Source organism: Patagioenas fasciata, chromosome Z, assembly GCF_037038585.1.
Source record: "Patagioenas fasciata isolate bPatFas1 chromosome Z, bPatFas1.hap1, whole genome shotgun sequence".
In the NCBI taxonomy this organism is placed as follows: domain Eukaryota; kingdom Metazoa; phylum Chordata; class Aves; order Columbiformes; family Columbidae; genus Patagioenas; species Patagioenas fasciata.
Window position 1 is genome coordinate 64,852,808 of NC_092560.1, and position 16,345 is coordinate 64,869,152.

Sequence of the window (16,345 nt, forward strand, 5' to 3'; positions counted from 1 at the left end):
AGTAGTTGGATAAGCTGAGATAAGCCACATCCTGTTTCCTGTAGGTGGCTGTTTTGAACTTCATTTTGTACCATCTTGTAAACCCCTCAGAATCCAGCAGGTGGGTCTCACCAAAATAAAATATATGGAAATTTTGTGAGAACACTAAACAGTGCTTTTGCCGACAGAACACTAACATTAAACTGAACAAAAAAACAGAGCTGTTAGTGAATAGAAACTTGATGCCTTTCTGTTGGGACAGAATCTCATTTTTATGGATCTCTCTTTGAGGGGGGCAGGGCTACTTAGGTATAAATGTAGGATAAGGTCCACAACAGGCTTCTTCAGCCTCTTTCTGCCATACTTCTCTCCTTGGCTGGGCTCTGACAGCTAACAGGAGTGCATTAGCATTGATGATTCTATCTGTAAGGGCTCTGCAAGGGAGCGAGTGTTGCAGGGAGGTGTAATCAGGTGCCCACACAGTTTTGTTCTCTTTGTGGCGTTAACAGATGGGCATGAATACCCACCACAAATGGGAACATTATTCTACTCGAGTGTGCTGGGTCTCCATGGAGAAATACACCCAAAGGAAGATCTAAACCGCCTTTAACAAGGACTGGGTTTGATGCATCAGTGCAGAGCTCTGTGTAACTCTTCATGGACACTTCAAAGACAGGTTGTAATTTAAAAAAAAAAAAGCAAAGTGTGGTATTATACTTACCTTACTGGATAGCTTACAAACTTCTCCCAGCTTCCCATCTGCTAGACATGTGCTACCTGTAATGATGTAGAGTTCAACCACCTTCTCACTGAAGTCCTCATGGGCATCTGTTTTACCTTGTAAGAAGTCTTTCAGCAGAGTGTATACATGCTAGAAAGAGAAAACTGCAATGTACTGCATGCATGTATACCAATCAGATTAAATATATCTGGTTTTAGGGGGATTTTTTTTTGAGTCTTGACTGCTGCATGCTCAATGCACTGCAGTTCTCCCAGCCATTCTCAGATATGAGGTACTTTTTCAAGATGCACAACAAAGAAATCCAGGAAAATCTCATCCTCTGTTACACCACTGAAAATCTGACCTTGGGTGAGGCCGGTTGCCTCTTAGGAAATGCCTTGATTGACACCAGACATCCATGTGCCAAGTCAGCTGTACTTAGCTTGACCAATAAATATGGCAAGGATTGTGAAGCACAAATGTAAAGATATAAAATATATAATCAATGTATATGTATAAAATATATATGCATATATATATTTATGTATTATAAATATTACTTGGACTATAAACTCATCCTACCAGGAACCCATGGGGATGTTACTCTCTTCTAAAAATATATTTGGCATCAATTCACATCTTTCAGCACCATTAACTGGGACAACCAAAAATGCTCCCATTGCATTGCGTACCTCTTAACTGATACCGCCTTCTCCTCATTGGGTCTGCCTTGAACAATCAGGAACAGCTGTGCAAGTCCAGTGAATGCCACCAGTAACCTTTGCGCTTACTTGGATGTGAGGAGGTGAGGCTTTATCTCCTAGAGATACGGAAAGTTCAGTTTTGCAGGCTCTGTTGTCTTACGAGTATTTTTTATGGCAGGACTGAAATTGTCCATTGCAGGCAGAATAAAGTGCTACTTCGGTGATAAAATCCCAGAAACACTGGACATTCCATGGTCTCTAGGTTAGCTCAGTTTTACCTCTGTGCGCATCCTTATGTGCTCCATGTTCTTCGCCTCCAAGCTTGCCTGTGACATCCCTGCCTTCTGCAGCACTTCTGCTCTCCAAAGATCTCCCCTTTTCTACCTGAGCTCAGCACTGCTTGCGATTCAGAAGACTCATGTTCGCCCACATGCTGCTCCCCAGCAGCAGCTGCATGTGAGCCACCCCCATGCTGTTTGTCACACAGAGCTACGCAACGGGAACACATCCAAAACAGAGAGAGTGGGTCCATGGGGTGGACAAACACAAGGGTGAAGGACAGTCTGAATAAATAAGCATGAGGAAGTTTTCATAGACAGTGGAAGAACATGAAATTCCAGAGGTACAAATCAGCTCATCTCCTGCTTTTTCGTATCGTCACCTCTCGATGTCCTTTTTGCACAGCCTTTACCTCTCAGAGATTGCTGATCCCTGATTCACACCAGAAGCTGCATTGAGCCAGTGCTATTCATTCCGGTTTTTCTCTACCTCAGGGGGGTGAAGATACAGCTCTGTGACAGTGGAACAGTCAAGGAATAAGAAACCCCACCATGAAAGAGGTCATCAGCAATCCAAGCAAAGCCATAAATACAAAAGCTAATGAGAATAGATGTTTTCATGCAACCTGCTGCTTGCAGAGCAGCCTTATGGTTCAGCCTGACACCAGCTCTTTCTGACCACTTGGTGCCCCATTTAGTTGTTATAATGACCAGGTCAGACTTTTTAGTTAAAAGGGACCCCTTCTGGCACTATTCACTGCTGTTTCTGGTTCCACAAAGTAGCTGCTAACTTTAGTTCAGTGCTTTAGGACACAGGAAAATCTGAATGTATGGTCTTCTCTTCTTTACCTGAAGAAGTTCCCAGCAGAGGCGGGTGGGTGCACACTCCTCTGTGCTTGACAGCCCACGCAATCCCACCGACTGCAGCAGGTGGCTGAAGGCAGGTGAGGGGTTTGGGATGCTGTGCCTGAGCACAGAGCTGGGACTCCCACTTCCACAGGAGGATTTTGGACAAAAGAGGGCGTTGAGATGACCTTGTCTGCTCTCATCTCATCTTGTTACTCTTGGGAGTAACTTCAGCGTTGGTGTTTGGGTGAGAAACACTCTAAGTGCACCCCTGGGCAGAGCTGAGACAAGCAATGGGGCATCCTTCAGCTGTTGCTGTGCTTTGCTCTAAAACTTCAGTCACCAGCTCTTAAAGTTCATTTGCAGCTCTGATCTTGGCTGATGCTGCCCACCTGCCAAGGTTGGGAAATGTTTACAGTCACAACGCTGTCCTGCTCGCTGTGAAATGTTGCCTTGTCTTTTGATTAACTGTTGCGTGCAGGAAATGCAAGATAAAAAGCTGTACTCCAATAACGGGTATTTAGGAAAAATTTTGTCCTAGGTACATTAGGTTCAAAGTGCTTTCAAAAGCAAGGAAGTTTGTTCTGTGCCAGATGTGCTGCTGAGAGTCACCAGGGTCCCTCATTTTTCTTTCTTCTCCTCCAGAGATGCTGGCAGTGGCTGCTGCTCCATCAGCAGTCCACGTTTGGCTGATTCAGCGTGGTCACATCTGGGAGAGGACAAAATACACAAAAAATCCACCCACGTATCCATCAAGTGATACAGATTGGAGACCAAGAGTTCATCTCTGATACAATAAAGGAGTAAACAGATTGCAGAGAAGAGAAAGGTTCCTGAAAGCAATCGCTATGTGCGTGGAGCTTGTGTGCAACTGCATACATCTTAAAACATGCGCACACACAAAAATTATGTACATACAAATTGTATGCTAAGGAAAAACACAGGTAGTTGAGCCTAGCATTTTGTAGCTGAGACACACCTGCAGGTAAAAAAAACCAAAACAACATGTAGAGCAACAGAAATGGGCTGGTGCAGCCCTTCTCAAACAGATGCCCCATAGCCAGCTTTCAAGGTACCTTGCTGGTTTTTTGGTGGCTTATTTTCTTCCTTCTGCACCCGTGTAACACCCTTCCTGTGGAGGCTTTCTCGCTTTGGGTACAGACCTGTCTCAGACTTCTGCGGTCTGAAGAGCAATTTACTGCTGCCCTCTCACTTCTGTGCCAGGAGAAGAGGTGATTTCAGCCAGCCTGTTGAACTGAAGCCAGGTGGTGGGACCATCAAAGCATCTGAACTTGTTTTACAGTAACTCTGGTGTTGCTGCACTGGCTCTGGCGCAGCCCACAGGCACTGCAGAGCCATCACTTCGCACACCCTGACCTCACGCTAGAGCAAATCTTCACCCTGATTAAAAGCACAGCTGAAAGCCTTGCTTGTAAACCAAATCTGTGTTGGGATCTCTGGTTCTAGAGGACAACCAATGCCACTGAGAAGGCTTATGAATCCTGTGCAAAATACTTTCTTTTTGAAATTCAGTGCACTTTCTAGAAGATACTGCGCTTTCACTTGTGCCATTGTTTGTGCAGGGAATAGAGTTGGAGACGCAGCCTGGAGCGGGACAGGAAGGTCTTGCTGTCCCACACCCCCTTCTCTTTGTCATCACGACTCATCTGTGTTTACAGCGTGGTTATAGGACACTGAGAACTCAAGCTGACCTGGGGTCTTTTATGCCCAATTCCTGTAACAGTGGTCCCATCAGTTATTATTTGTGACCCTGGAGAAAACCAGCCACTACTATGGTACCTGTCATCTGATCTGGTTTACATGTTTATTTTGAGGAAAGAGCTGTAATCAGGACCATAGAGCTCTGGCCTGAGCCAGTTCATCTCCTTTCAGAATTGAGCCTGCATATGCCCCAAGGAGAGCAAAGAGAATGTGGGAATTTCACTCTCTCTGGAGCAATAGCATGCGGCAACATTCAGTGAGTTCAGGTCAGCACTTTGGAAATGCCCTGAGCCCAATTGTTAATTTTGCAGGTCAAGATCCCAGTGAGCCACTGGTCAAAAAGTAGACATTAAACTTGCTTTGTTGGTGATTGGCTCTTGCAGATGAACCTGGAGGGACTGTGGGGTTTTCTAGTTTCCTGGTGCAAGGCTGCAAGAAGAGATGATGAAAGCTCTCCATGGAGAATTTATTATAGCAGCCTCCTGCCCTTCCAGCTCAGGTGTACTATGGGTTGACTGAAAATGAGCACACCAGCAGAAAGCTTGAGGCTTCAATGTATGTCCTATCTATTTGTACATATGTGTGGATTTTACCCCATAAATACTCATAGAGTGCAGCAATGGATTTGCAGCACTGAGAGAGGTGTGAAGCCACTCCACCCAGTCAGGCAGTAGCTGCAGGGAGGTTGCAAGCAACACCAAACCACAGTGTCTCTGCTTGAAAACCAGGCGGCTGCCCAAGGACTCTGCTTAAGACTTCATACAGAGCTGAACGCAGTCCAGAAACCAGAGGACAGAGCATCTGGATGCAAAGCTGCTCCCCCAAGCCCCGGCAGTGCAGGCTGAGGGCCCCGGTGCGGGATCCCAGGCAACACTGGCCTGTGCAGGGGCTGTTTGAGGTGCTCCTGGGCATGGAGGCATTGCGATGCTGAGCAACCAGGGTTCGCACTGCAGAAACCTCACCTTGCAAGGTGCAGGGTCATCTGCAAAGAGGAGTGGGCTGATCCAGAGCTGTGCTGGGCAGTTATTTGCAAAAATTGCTGGCTGTCTGGGCCAACACCACAGCAGGGCCCATGCCAAATGGTGTAATGATAGGTGTGGTCTCGTTCCAGAATCTGAGAACATTCTTGGCCACTTTTATAGGTGTAGCCTGATGTATCGTCAAGAACACGTTTCTTCTCCCCATGGTTTTACAATAAACTGTTCACCTTGCTGGACACAGAGAGTTCTGTTACTCTTACATGCTGCCATCAGCTAGTTGGAGACATTCACTCTCCTAAAAACCTAAATAGAGGCATGAAACAGGTCCCAGAGATGCTGGGATAAACCCAGGCATCTACCTGGTCGCAGCACAGGGTAGCGTGTTTCCTGCAAGCAACAGGTGACCACGGGGCCCAGAAAGGCTCCAGGGAGGAGTGGGCTGCACAGAGCTGCTGGAGGGCAGCTGGTGAAGCTGTGCACCCTCCTCCTGCGTGCTACAACCCTGACTGGGTGACCTCGGGTGGCTTTAATTATGCAGATATTTGCAAGGGAACATACGGCCAGGGACCCATCAGCCAAAGCAGAGGAAACTGCCAGCCTGCCCTTCGCCAGTCGTCAGAAGGTGACGTGATTTCTTTACGTGGCACCAAAGGCAGGAGTTTTAGAAGCATTGTGGACACCACACAGCCATCCTCAGGCAGTGCAGGGCTTTGGGGTGGTCCTGATCCCACCGGCTGCTCCCACGTCCTCTGCTGGGGAGGTGAGGCAGAAGAAGCAGGACTGGGGAGCAGACTGCTCTCCCATGGGCACAGAGATCCTACTGCCTGCTTCCCCATCACCTTCCAGCACGCATCTGGCTCTGCAACTTCTGCACAGGAATGGCTGCACCTGGATCCGCAACATCTGGCCACCTGTGCTCACATTCAGCTGCAGCCCCACCAGCTGTTAAATGCAGTGCTGCTTTTTTGGGAGCCACACTTTGCATAGCAAGAGCCCAGGGGAGCTACTTCTGGGAACAGGGCAGTGTAGACCTTCATGCTTTGTGTTTTCACTCCCCACACTGTTTTCCAGCTGCAGGGGAGACTCAGAGGTGAAGGAAAACCAGGTTTAGCTCTCTGTCCCTCCTCTACTCTTCTTTTTTTTCTTTGTCTGGAAAATGCAGCTTCATCCAGCTACTCCCTTGCTCCACAGCTTGTTCTTTCAGGGATGCCTCCTGGTGGGCAGCAAAGTGCTTACAGAGGAGCAAATGCCCCCAGACATTTTGGACAGGGCTTCCAGGCACTCAGCAGGGTGCAGGACTGTTGCAGCTGTAGGACAGGGGATGCAAGAAGAGCACTGCAGGTCCCGGCCCAGCCATCACCAGGGAGTGTTTTAGCTAATCCTGAAGGGGAGAGTGACCACACCAGAGTCACAGCTTCCCATACAAGCACATTTGTGTTTTGATGCGGGCAATGCTTCCCTCCTGAGTGCTGCTGAGTGCCGGGTACCACCTGCAGCGTTGCTCCCAGGCAGGGTTAACAGCACACGGTGGGCAGGCAGGAGTAAACAGCCGCCTGCTGGGACAGGGGAGATACGGGCTCCAGCGCTGAGCTGGATGATGTCACCGAGATGTGCCTGTTTCCAATCTCCAGCTGCGGGTAGGAGGCCCCATGACCAACCGTCTGAGCATTTCCGGCTGTTGGAACATGTACCAGGAGGGCCAACACTGAATCTGGACAGATCAGCATGCGAGCAAGCTTTTAAAATATCAGACTGAAAACCTGATGATCCTGTAAACACCTGTGTTAAATTCATCAAATAAGAGTCTGTCAGGGCAGCCAAAGGTTTGTAAACAGTGACAGAAGTGTTGCCATAAAATGGCTCAGGAGCTGTATCAGAAATTAGACCCTCCTGAGGCCACCAGTGGGACTGGGGACTGGCATCTGCAGGACTAAAAGCACAAATGTCTACAGCTTGTGCAAAGGGGCAAAACTGATGGTCAGATGTTGATGACAAAGCACCCCAGGATCCCATCACTGGGTCTAACAAGGCAGTGGCTGCCATTTCCCCTAGAAGGTATTTTATCACACACTATCATAGTGTGGGGAGCCCCACACTTGTAGGTGGCCAGCAAAGGATGCAGCTTTCTTGCCAGCAGCAGGATCCCCTGGTAGTAGTTTTCTGTAGCTAACAAATCTTTGTGTCTCAAACCTCCTCAAATAAGTAGAAGCTTACTAAATCACAGGTTTTAATTCACTTCAGCTGCAGTTTACCACTGCATGTAATTCTAGGGTTTATAGAACTGATTAATTTGTTACCACCCTGAGAACACAGACATAAAAATAAAATATGCTTCTATTCTGTACTTAGTATCTTAAAAAAGGTCAGTGAAGGATCCAAAGAGGGGAGGAGGAAGGGACAAAGAAAACTATTTGGAACCTTCACTTCTGTGAGCATCTCCCAAGAGCTGACGTGCACCTATGAGCACCTCCAGCGACTTGCTATTGGACAACCACAGGGTGTTGCTACCAATGAAGATTTCAAGGTACTCAGACAAACTCTTAAACCGTGACTTGACATGAAATTCATAGCACTTTTAGTGCTCCCTGTGGCAGACAGAAACCACAGAACAGAGGATTTAAACCACTGATCTCCCCTAAAAGCCTTGCGGCCAGTTCCTGTTTGTTTGAAAAAAGTTGCTGGGTTATGCTTATGCCTGCACAGTATGTTCTGGGTTATGTCATGTCTGCTTATGCTGCTACTCTGAAATCTCAACAGCAAACTCCTCCAGGAGCTTTTCTGTGAGTTTCGTCAACACGCAGCACCGTGACCCACCATGCAGCTGCTTTGCAGCCTGGATCTGAGACCTCCCATGGCAGCAGGCTGAGGTCCTGGTCCTGCAGATGGCCAGAGCCACCAAGGCTGCTTCTGCTTCAGGACCCGTCCCTTTCTGGGAGGCCTGACGACGCTGCTTGAGCCAGTGATTCTTGCCCATGGTACGTGTCATGTTTGAGGACAGATTGCTTCAGCCTTATGCGTCTGCTGTTGGCTCAGATAAGGGCTGGCAACCAAGGTGGAGAAAGTCCCAGGACACTCTGGTTGGCCTGACTCAAGCCAGAGCCTCCTTGGGGGCAGGTCAGACAGACACCCCTGCTCCACTGCTCTGACAGCAGCTCTCCCACACAGACCTCCAGCCCGCCTTGCTTATCCTCCTCCCTCCTGCCTGCTCCAGGCTGGTACCCCATGCTGCCACAGCCCCCAGAGAGCAGCTTTCATGGTCTAAACACAATGCCAGGCACCCACCAAGATGTTCTATCACTCCCCTCCTCAGCTGGACATGGGAGAGAAAACCTAAGAAAAAGCTCACGGGTCAAGATAAGGACAGGGACATCACTCAGCAACTACCATCGCAGTCAAAACAGACTCAGCTTGTGGAAATTAATTTTTGTCAATCAAATCAGAGTAGGGTAATGAGAAATAAAACTAAATCTTAAAACACCTTCCCTCCAACTACTCCCATCTTCCTCGTTCAACTTCATTCCCAGTTTCTCTACCTCCTCCCCTCAAGCAGCACAGGGGGAGGGGAATGGTCAGTTCATCACACATTGTCTCTGCCGCTCTTCCTCCTCACCCTCTTCCCCTGTTCCAGCACAGGGCCCCCCCACAGCAGACAGTCCTCTCTGAACTCCAATGTGGTCCCTTCCCACAGGCTGCAGTTCTTCACAAGCTGCTCCAACATGGGTCCTTCCATGGGGTGCAGCCCTTCAGGCACAGACTGCTCCAGCCTGGGTCCCCCATGGGGTCACAAGTCCTGCCAGCAAAAACTGCTCCAGCCTGGGCTGCTCTCTCCATGGGGTCGCAGGTTCTGCCAGGAGCTGCTCCAGCGTGGGCTTCCCATGGGGTCACAGCTCCTTTGGCCACCCCCCCGCTCTGGTGTGGGCTTCCCATGGGGTCACAGCTCCTTTGGCCACCCCCCTGCTCTGGTGTGGGCTTCCCATGGGGTCACAGCTCCTTTGGCCATCCCCCTGCTCTGGTGTGGGCTTCCCATGGGGTCACAGCTCCTTTGGCCATCCCCTGCTCTGGTGTGGGCTTCCCATGGGGTCACAGCTCCTTTGGCCATCCCCCTGCTCTGGTGTGGGCTTCCCATGGGGTCACAGCTCCTTTGGCCATCCCCCTGCTCTGGTGTGGGCTTCCCATGGGGTCACAGCTCCTTTGGCCATCCCCCTGCTCTGGTGCGGGCTTCCCATGGGGTCACAGCTCCTTTGGCCATCCCCGTGTTCCAGGGCAGGGTCCTCCCCAGGTTGCTGGTGAAGAACTGCTCCACCACAGACTTCCAAAGGAACAGTCGGCCTCACCACGGTCTGCACCACAGGCTGCAAAGGAATCTCTGCTCTAGTGTCTGGAGCACCTCATCCTCCTTCTTCACTGACCTTGTGGTCTGCAGGGTTGTTTCTCTCACATATTCTCACATCCCTCCCCCAGACACCAGTGTTTTTTGTTTTCTTTTTTTTCCTCCTTTCTTACACATGTTATCCCAGAGGCACTACCACCATCACTGATGGGCTCAGCCTTGGCCAGCAGTGGCTCTGTCTTAGAGCCAGCTGGCATTGGCTCTGTCAAACATGGGAGAAACTTCTGGCAGCTTCTCAAAGAAACCACCCCTGTAGCTTTCCCCTGCTACCAAAACCTTGTTCACAAACCCAGTGTAACAGGTATAGTGACAGTAATTTATTTAGCTCTGAAACATTCAGAGCAGTGAAATCACACACCACCTCCCTCCTTCCCCCAGACAAACATTGCTCAGGAAAACTCACATGATGTGAAGTGGGCTTAAAAACTAAATCGCAGCTCCATGTAGTGGTGTGGCATCTGCCAAGTGACCTCCAGCCAGCTCTTCCACTGGCTCTCTCTTGATTGTGTCTCCTAGGGCACCGTGCTGCGCTTATCTGCAGCCCGCAGCAGCATGGCCTTCCCCTGGCTTCTGCTGTCTTGTGCTGACACGTAGCACATCATCATTTAGTTGACCTGAGGAGCGGTGGAAGGAAAACCACCAGGGCTTTCTGCCATCACTGAGCCCCCTGCTCAGCCATCATGGAGAAATACCAACCAGCCTTTTACCTCATGCCTAAACCCATGAGGTAACTGAATAAACCATCCGGTAACTGTTTCTTTCACTCTCAATCTCCTGTTCCTCTGAAAAGCCAGCATCAAGGGAATGACACCTATGGTGCTCTCAGTTCTCCAGAAGTAGGACTGCACAGAAAAAACCCCAAAGATACCAAAAACAGGTAGAGGGGGACCAATGACCTCTTTCCTTTGTCTGCATAAGGCACCTGAGAGCAGGAATGGGATGGGTGAGAAGAGCCAGTATGCTCAAGCTGAACAGTCTGACCAAAATATCTCTGTGGTTTGCAAGCTGCACTCTGTAAGTTTGATCAGAGTTCATCCACAGTATTCATACACTTGGTGGGGAAAGGGAAAGAAATCAGCTGTAAAAATGCTGCTCAGGAGAAGACTCATGCTGCTGTGACTGCCTATGCAGCAGGCTAGAAATAAATAACCACCAGACCGGTGGTGCTGGTGAAGCACTTCTACTCAAATGTGGCAACAATCCACTTGGAAGGCAAAATGAAGGACTGCAACAGGTTTGTCCCTAAAAAAAACAAACACCAAACAGGCCTGTTAAGCAACAGAGCTGGCATCTGGTGATCCACTAGGGGAAAGTGGCAATTCAGATAGGAGATACAAGGCAACAGGCCCATTGCTTGTGAAAGCACAAACGCCATAAAAGCAGAGCTTCCCTGACAGGAAATCTCACCATGAACAGGTTCTCATACCTGTTTGTCAGCAGACTTCTCCAAATAAAATGCAGTACTGAGTAGCTTACAGAAATTTTCTACAAGAGGATAAAGAGCGAGGTGACCCCTAGGATGTAACCAAAAGAGGTGCAGTTCCTGCCACTTGGGTGTTCTGCCCTCAGACAGGAAGATATTTGCAAGTAAGTTACCGAAAAACTAGTTTCCTAAATAAAACTGAGGAGAGGGAGACATGATAGAAGACAATGGGGCTGACTGTGTAACTATTGCTAGGTTTAAAGAGAAGCATACATATCAATATATCCATAAGCATATACACATTACTTAGTGTATATACTTTAAGTGTCGTTCTGTGCATGGAGTGAAGTGCTAAGTGATAGAGAATCGCAGTTTTGAAAAATTGTGGGACCTCACCAATCTGTGTTACTGCTATAAGGTACTTCTAGACTTAGTTGGAATGCACCCAGAGGTGAATGGGAGGCTTGTATTACCCTCTAGCAGGATGTCCATGTGAGAAATGGCTCTTAACTTCACAGATAGAAGACATACTCTGCAAAACTGGTTGCACGGGGTTTGAAGTGGATTCTATTCTGCCTGACAGAAAGTTAATAATCAAGTTGTGATTTCAGGGAGGAAAACCCAGTACCTCTGATAGCTATCTAAACGTGAGATATAGAACATACTTGCACTATTAACAGTGCAGTGAGATTTTATGCAATACAAAAAGTAAATGAAGGCACAAAAAGAGTAAAAATGAAAAAATTGGAAATAGTTTATTTGCTGCATAAGGAAACTTCTTGTAAATTACATATAAAGAAACTTACTATGCTGTAGCATATAATTTTCAATATTCCACAAAGATAATTGTAATAAATATACAAACCAAAACAAAGTAGAAGACTAAATCCATCAGGCAACCTAACAAAATGGTTCATCAAGTTTTATACTTGGCAGCATTATCATGCTTAAAATCTTGTTGTTCATTGTGAAGTGCTGCAGCAAAATTCTTTTCACATTTCTTTGGAGCATTTTCAAAACCATCTAGCTATAAAATACTGTTTGAAATTAGCAGACATTAGTTAAACAAACCAATAAAAGTAACAAAGTCTAACTGATGCAAAGGTGTGATTTTTCTTTTTTGCTTTTAAAATCCATTTTAGTTTTGCCAGGGTTAGGAACTATCTGATGTAAGTGCACTATGAGTCCAGTCAGCCTGTGGCAGTGCTGACTCTTGTCATATTATGACTCTATATAAATTCATACATCATATAGCTCTGGAAGATTTCCCTATTAGAGACATATGCACTAACAGGAATAAAACAAATATCATAGTGAAGCTGTAAGCTAGTTAGAATGATTGTACCCTTAAGAGCAGTGTGTGCATAGAAGCATTTTTCCATAGTTTGACACTATACCACATTAGGCATTTTTATTCGACTTTCAATTTAAAAGTGCTGATAAAGGCTTTACTGATGCCCCTAGCCTCTAGACATGGCATGTAGAATTTTTTGACACCTGTTGCAGTTTTCTTCCTATTATTTCTACATTTTTTGAAAAAGCAGGCTGAATTGCATTTTGACATTTCACTGCTCTGGACCACACTGACAGACAAGTCTATTATTCTGTACGACCTTTTACAAACTGAAAACACTTCACTATGCTTCACTATTACTGAATACTTCGGGGTATAAAAAGAAACTCTCTATAACACGATTACCTAAAAATATTTGTTAATAAGCTTAATGCAAACATTATGTAGAAAAATGGTTTAGTTCAAAAAAAATTCATTAGAGGGCCAATAAAAATATACTGAAGAGAAGATCTTTACAAAAGTGAGGTTAGGAAGTATGAGGCATTGACATTTGCTGTAAACATCCTGTGTTCACTAGAATCCCTTGTCTAAAGTATATGTTCTGGTTTTGTTCCTGAGCTTCATGGCCAACACTTGCATAGATAGCTAAACCTATCATAAAGGGTTGTTCATACAGATGTCTCTCTACTGCTCTGTACAGAATTTCAATAAACTAATGATTTTACCTTTTGAAATAGTTTCATTCCACCACCAGGCAGTTCAAGGAAACTATGAAGTATAGTACGATTTTGTGTACTCAGTGCATTGGATGGGTTGGGACAGCTACCTTACAGTGTGTTAATCTTTAATAATACTACACTATGCAGTGTAGCTGTTTCATGTTCTGGCTTAGCATAAATACCTACTTCTGCTCACTGCTCCAAGGCTCACTTCTGCTCTGCCAAAGACTGCATATGGCAAAACAGCAAGAATTTGAGTGCTACATCATCAAGCAAGTAAGTTTATCCCCAATAACAAGATGCAGCATATAAACAGTATAGAAGACCTTACAGAGAATTTCACCTTTACCCATTCAACACAAGTGCTTTTCTCTAGATTAACCTCCCTCTATTGGAGGAAACTAGAAAGTACTTCCAGGGTAAACATGACATGGAGTGGCCTAAGTAAAAAGTCTGAAGAACATACTTGCATTTTGGATATGAAAAGCAGGCATGTGTTTAGTTACTGCACAAGCAAATGCACATGGGTAGAGACAGACAAACAAATCCACCTCACAAACAGCACAAAAACACAAAAGCAGCAAATTGCCAATTTTAAATCTTATGTTAAGGCAAATCTAGATAAACACCCATAACAGGATTAATAAAAATGGGGAGTTTTCCTTGGCTTTTTTGTTTACTTTTTCTGTGATTGGCTTTTACACATTGATAAGATTTGTTTCAGCACTTTCTGGACATCTTCATCCATTTGACCCTAGACAACAGAAGAAAAAGAATATATGATTGAATTGAAGCATCTCTACACACTTTAAGAAGATTTATAAACTATTTTCAAGGTATAGTGAGAAATGCGATCGATTTCCTAAAAGGAAGCAGTGTTAAATTTGTGCTTAAACAGTCACATCTTCTGGGTAGAACATCTTAGATAAAACATGCAAAGTTCTTACTAGATCTGCAGAAGAAACTTCTTTCATTAAAATATCAACACTGTGTAACTTATAACATGCAACCATACCTGCACAGCATAGAGAAGATGCATCCTGTAAACTGAGACGATTTCCTGATGTTGCTTCTTTGTTTCCTAGGTAACAGTTAAGCAGAAAGTCACAGAGCATTCAAAACTGTTGATTTCAGAACTCCCCAACTAGATTTGGAGAGTTCTGGGGAATTACAAACCATAGTCTTATGCATGCATAGAAAACTGGCTCAGACAGTACTGTGCCACTAGCCATACAAGACATAATTTGCTCAGGAGCGTGGTCCACAGAAACACTGTAATTCTGTCCATCCCGGTAAAAAAGCTGATGAGAGGACACAAGGTGTAAGAAGCACTGAGCTGTGAAGATGTGGAATGACCATATACTCTACTTCTGAGCTTATCAGTGACCAGAATTGAGGTAAACCAACAATATTCTGACAAATCAGCCCTCAACTGCAACTGATCTCTGCCCTGAAATCCGTGACCCATCTGTCAGCTAATGCCTTCCCAGAGAAGAGGAGGTGCTTACAAAGGTCTTAACACATGAAATCCTCAGTTAATTACTACACATTCAAACAAGGAGAACCAGCCTCCTTTTTCATTACCACAGACTGACATATCCCAGAGCCACCTTTCCAAATCATCATGAAGCTGTTGGGAAAGCTAGCCTGCAGGAAGGAAAGAATACTTCTGTCCTGTTTTAAATCCTGCCCACTTTCCCAATGTGCTGCATTTCTTTGCACCTTATGCTACTTTGCTGATCCTTAAGCAGTGGGAGATTGAAGGGTCCTTTCAGGCTTGTTGGCCTGGGATAGGAAACAATCTGGGCCACTGCACTGAGAGGATGAAGCTTTTAAGTGTGTGCCTGCTTATTTCTCCTCACTGCAAGGGAATTCTTCTGGCCCATATGCACACTGATTCTTCTTTCTGTCTGCTGTAGAAGGCAGGAGAGGAGACACCAGGTAAGCCACTTAGCACGTCAGGCTGGGAATTCTCCTTTCAGAGTTACTCCAGAGCTCTCAAGGTCTCTCATGGGCAGTACCTTCTTTTCATCCCCAGCAGTGAATTAAAGTGCCCCTTTGGACAGGCAAGCTTTTGGAAATAGTAATTACGACTCAGCTTGGAAGACTGGACATTTCATGCACAAATAAATATAATAAAAAGAAAAAAGTCTTTAAGCAGTTCAGAGTTTCAGAGAACGTACTGTGCTCCCTATAAACAGATAGATTTGCTTGATTTGAAACTTCAGGCCCTCAGTGACTACTTTATTCCAGAAAGTCAAACTTATTTTAGCTTAAAAAACCAAAGAGACTTCAGGTGACAATGTTCTTGAGAAAACAAAAATCCACTGAGAAATCAGGATCTCAGTAGGAGGTCTGGTCACTACATCATTCCACTACAAGTACAGGAACTTTCCTCTACTATTTATCTGAGGAAATTTATTGGTGGAAACAGCTTTCTTCAGTTAGACTGTTTCTAAAGAAGAACTTGTGACTTGCAAAATCCTAAATGTTTCAGAGAAACAGAGAAACTATAGAATTTCTGGATAAAAATTCCTTTCCTTGTACTAATTGACTGTGCTCTATTTTAAATAAAGCAGATTGAAGAATGGCATGCGTATCTTCAGAGAAGTGGGAATAATGGGTCGGTTTACAAATTATCACACTTACAGCCAGTTGGTTTTGCAACTGCTTCACTTGCTGTTGTAATGCCTCCAGCTGCTGGCTTTGTCTTTTGGGGGCATTGGTCGAGTAGGAAAGCTGAGAAAGGCTGTTCAATGCTTCTTTTAATTTGCTAACTTCCTTGGACATTTCATTGATCTAGGGAGGCAAAAAATAGGTTTTCATGAAAAGCTACAATGCATAGTGTGGGTCTCATCTTGGGGTTATTTGTGACTTAAATTTAAGAAGTGGGGAAAAACAAGATGTAAATAAACACTTGGTAGAGATGTCATGTAAGTAAAGGGTTACAATGGTTCCCTATCCCCCTCCTAGCCCAGTCAATTCAAAATGCATTCCTTGTTCTGAAAACCAGCAATATTTACAAACAAGGATTGCATCTTTACAAATACTCCTGATGAATATGAGACACACAGAAACACCAAATGTAGGCCATCTATTTACAGCTAGCAAAATACATAGCTTTTTATAAAGTAATTTGTAGTGACAGATATGGTAGTTGCAGAGGAAAAACAGTCAAGTCTTGCTAAGGTTGAGATGATATAGTAAAATAAAAATAGTTAATTTTTGTTTATTTTATTTTCTTGTCTCCTCTGCCATCTCTTCTGCTGTAAATCCCACTTCTTTGACT

At 45.4% G+C, this 16,345-nt stretch overlaps 1 protein-coding gene across 5 annotated transcripts in view; it reads right to left on the minus strand.

Annotated features, from left to right (window-relative positions):
• Positions 1-11,773: 11,773 nt before the first annotated feature.
• RAI14 (retinoic acid induced 14) overlaps positions 11,774-16,345 on the minus strand; it is an 88,720-nt gene continuing 84,148 nt past the window's right edge. For all 5 annotated transcript variants that reach the window (XM_065860607.2, XM_065860610.2, XM_065860609.2 and 2 more), the window contains 3 exons: positions 15,706-15,855; positions 14,072-14,137; positions 11,774-13,810 (listed from right to left, as the gene is read on the minus strand). In XM_065860607.2, coding sequence (XP_065716679.1) covers positions 13,733-13,810; positions 14,072-14,137; positions 15,706-15,855 — 294 coding nt within the window. In that variant the 3' untranslated portion in view covers positions 11,774-13,732. The remainder of the gene's footprint in view (positions 13,811-14,071; positions 14,138-15,705; positions 15,856-16,345) is intronic.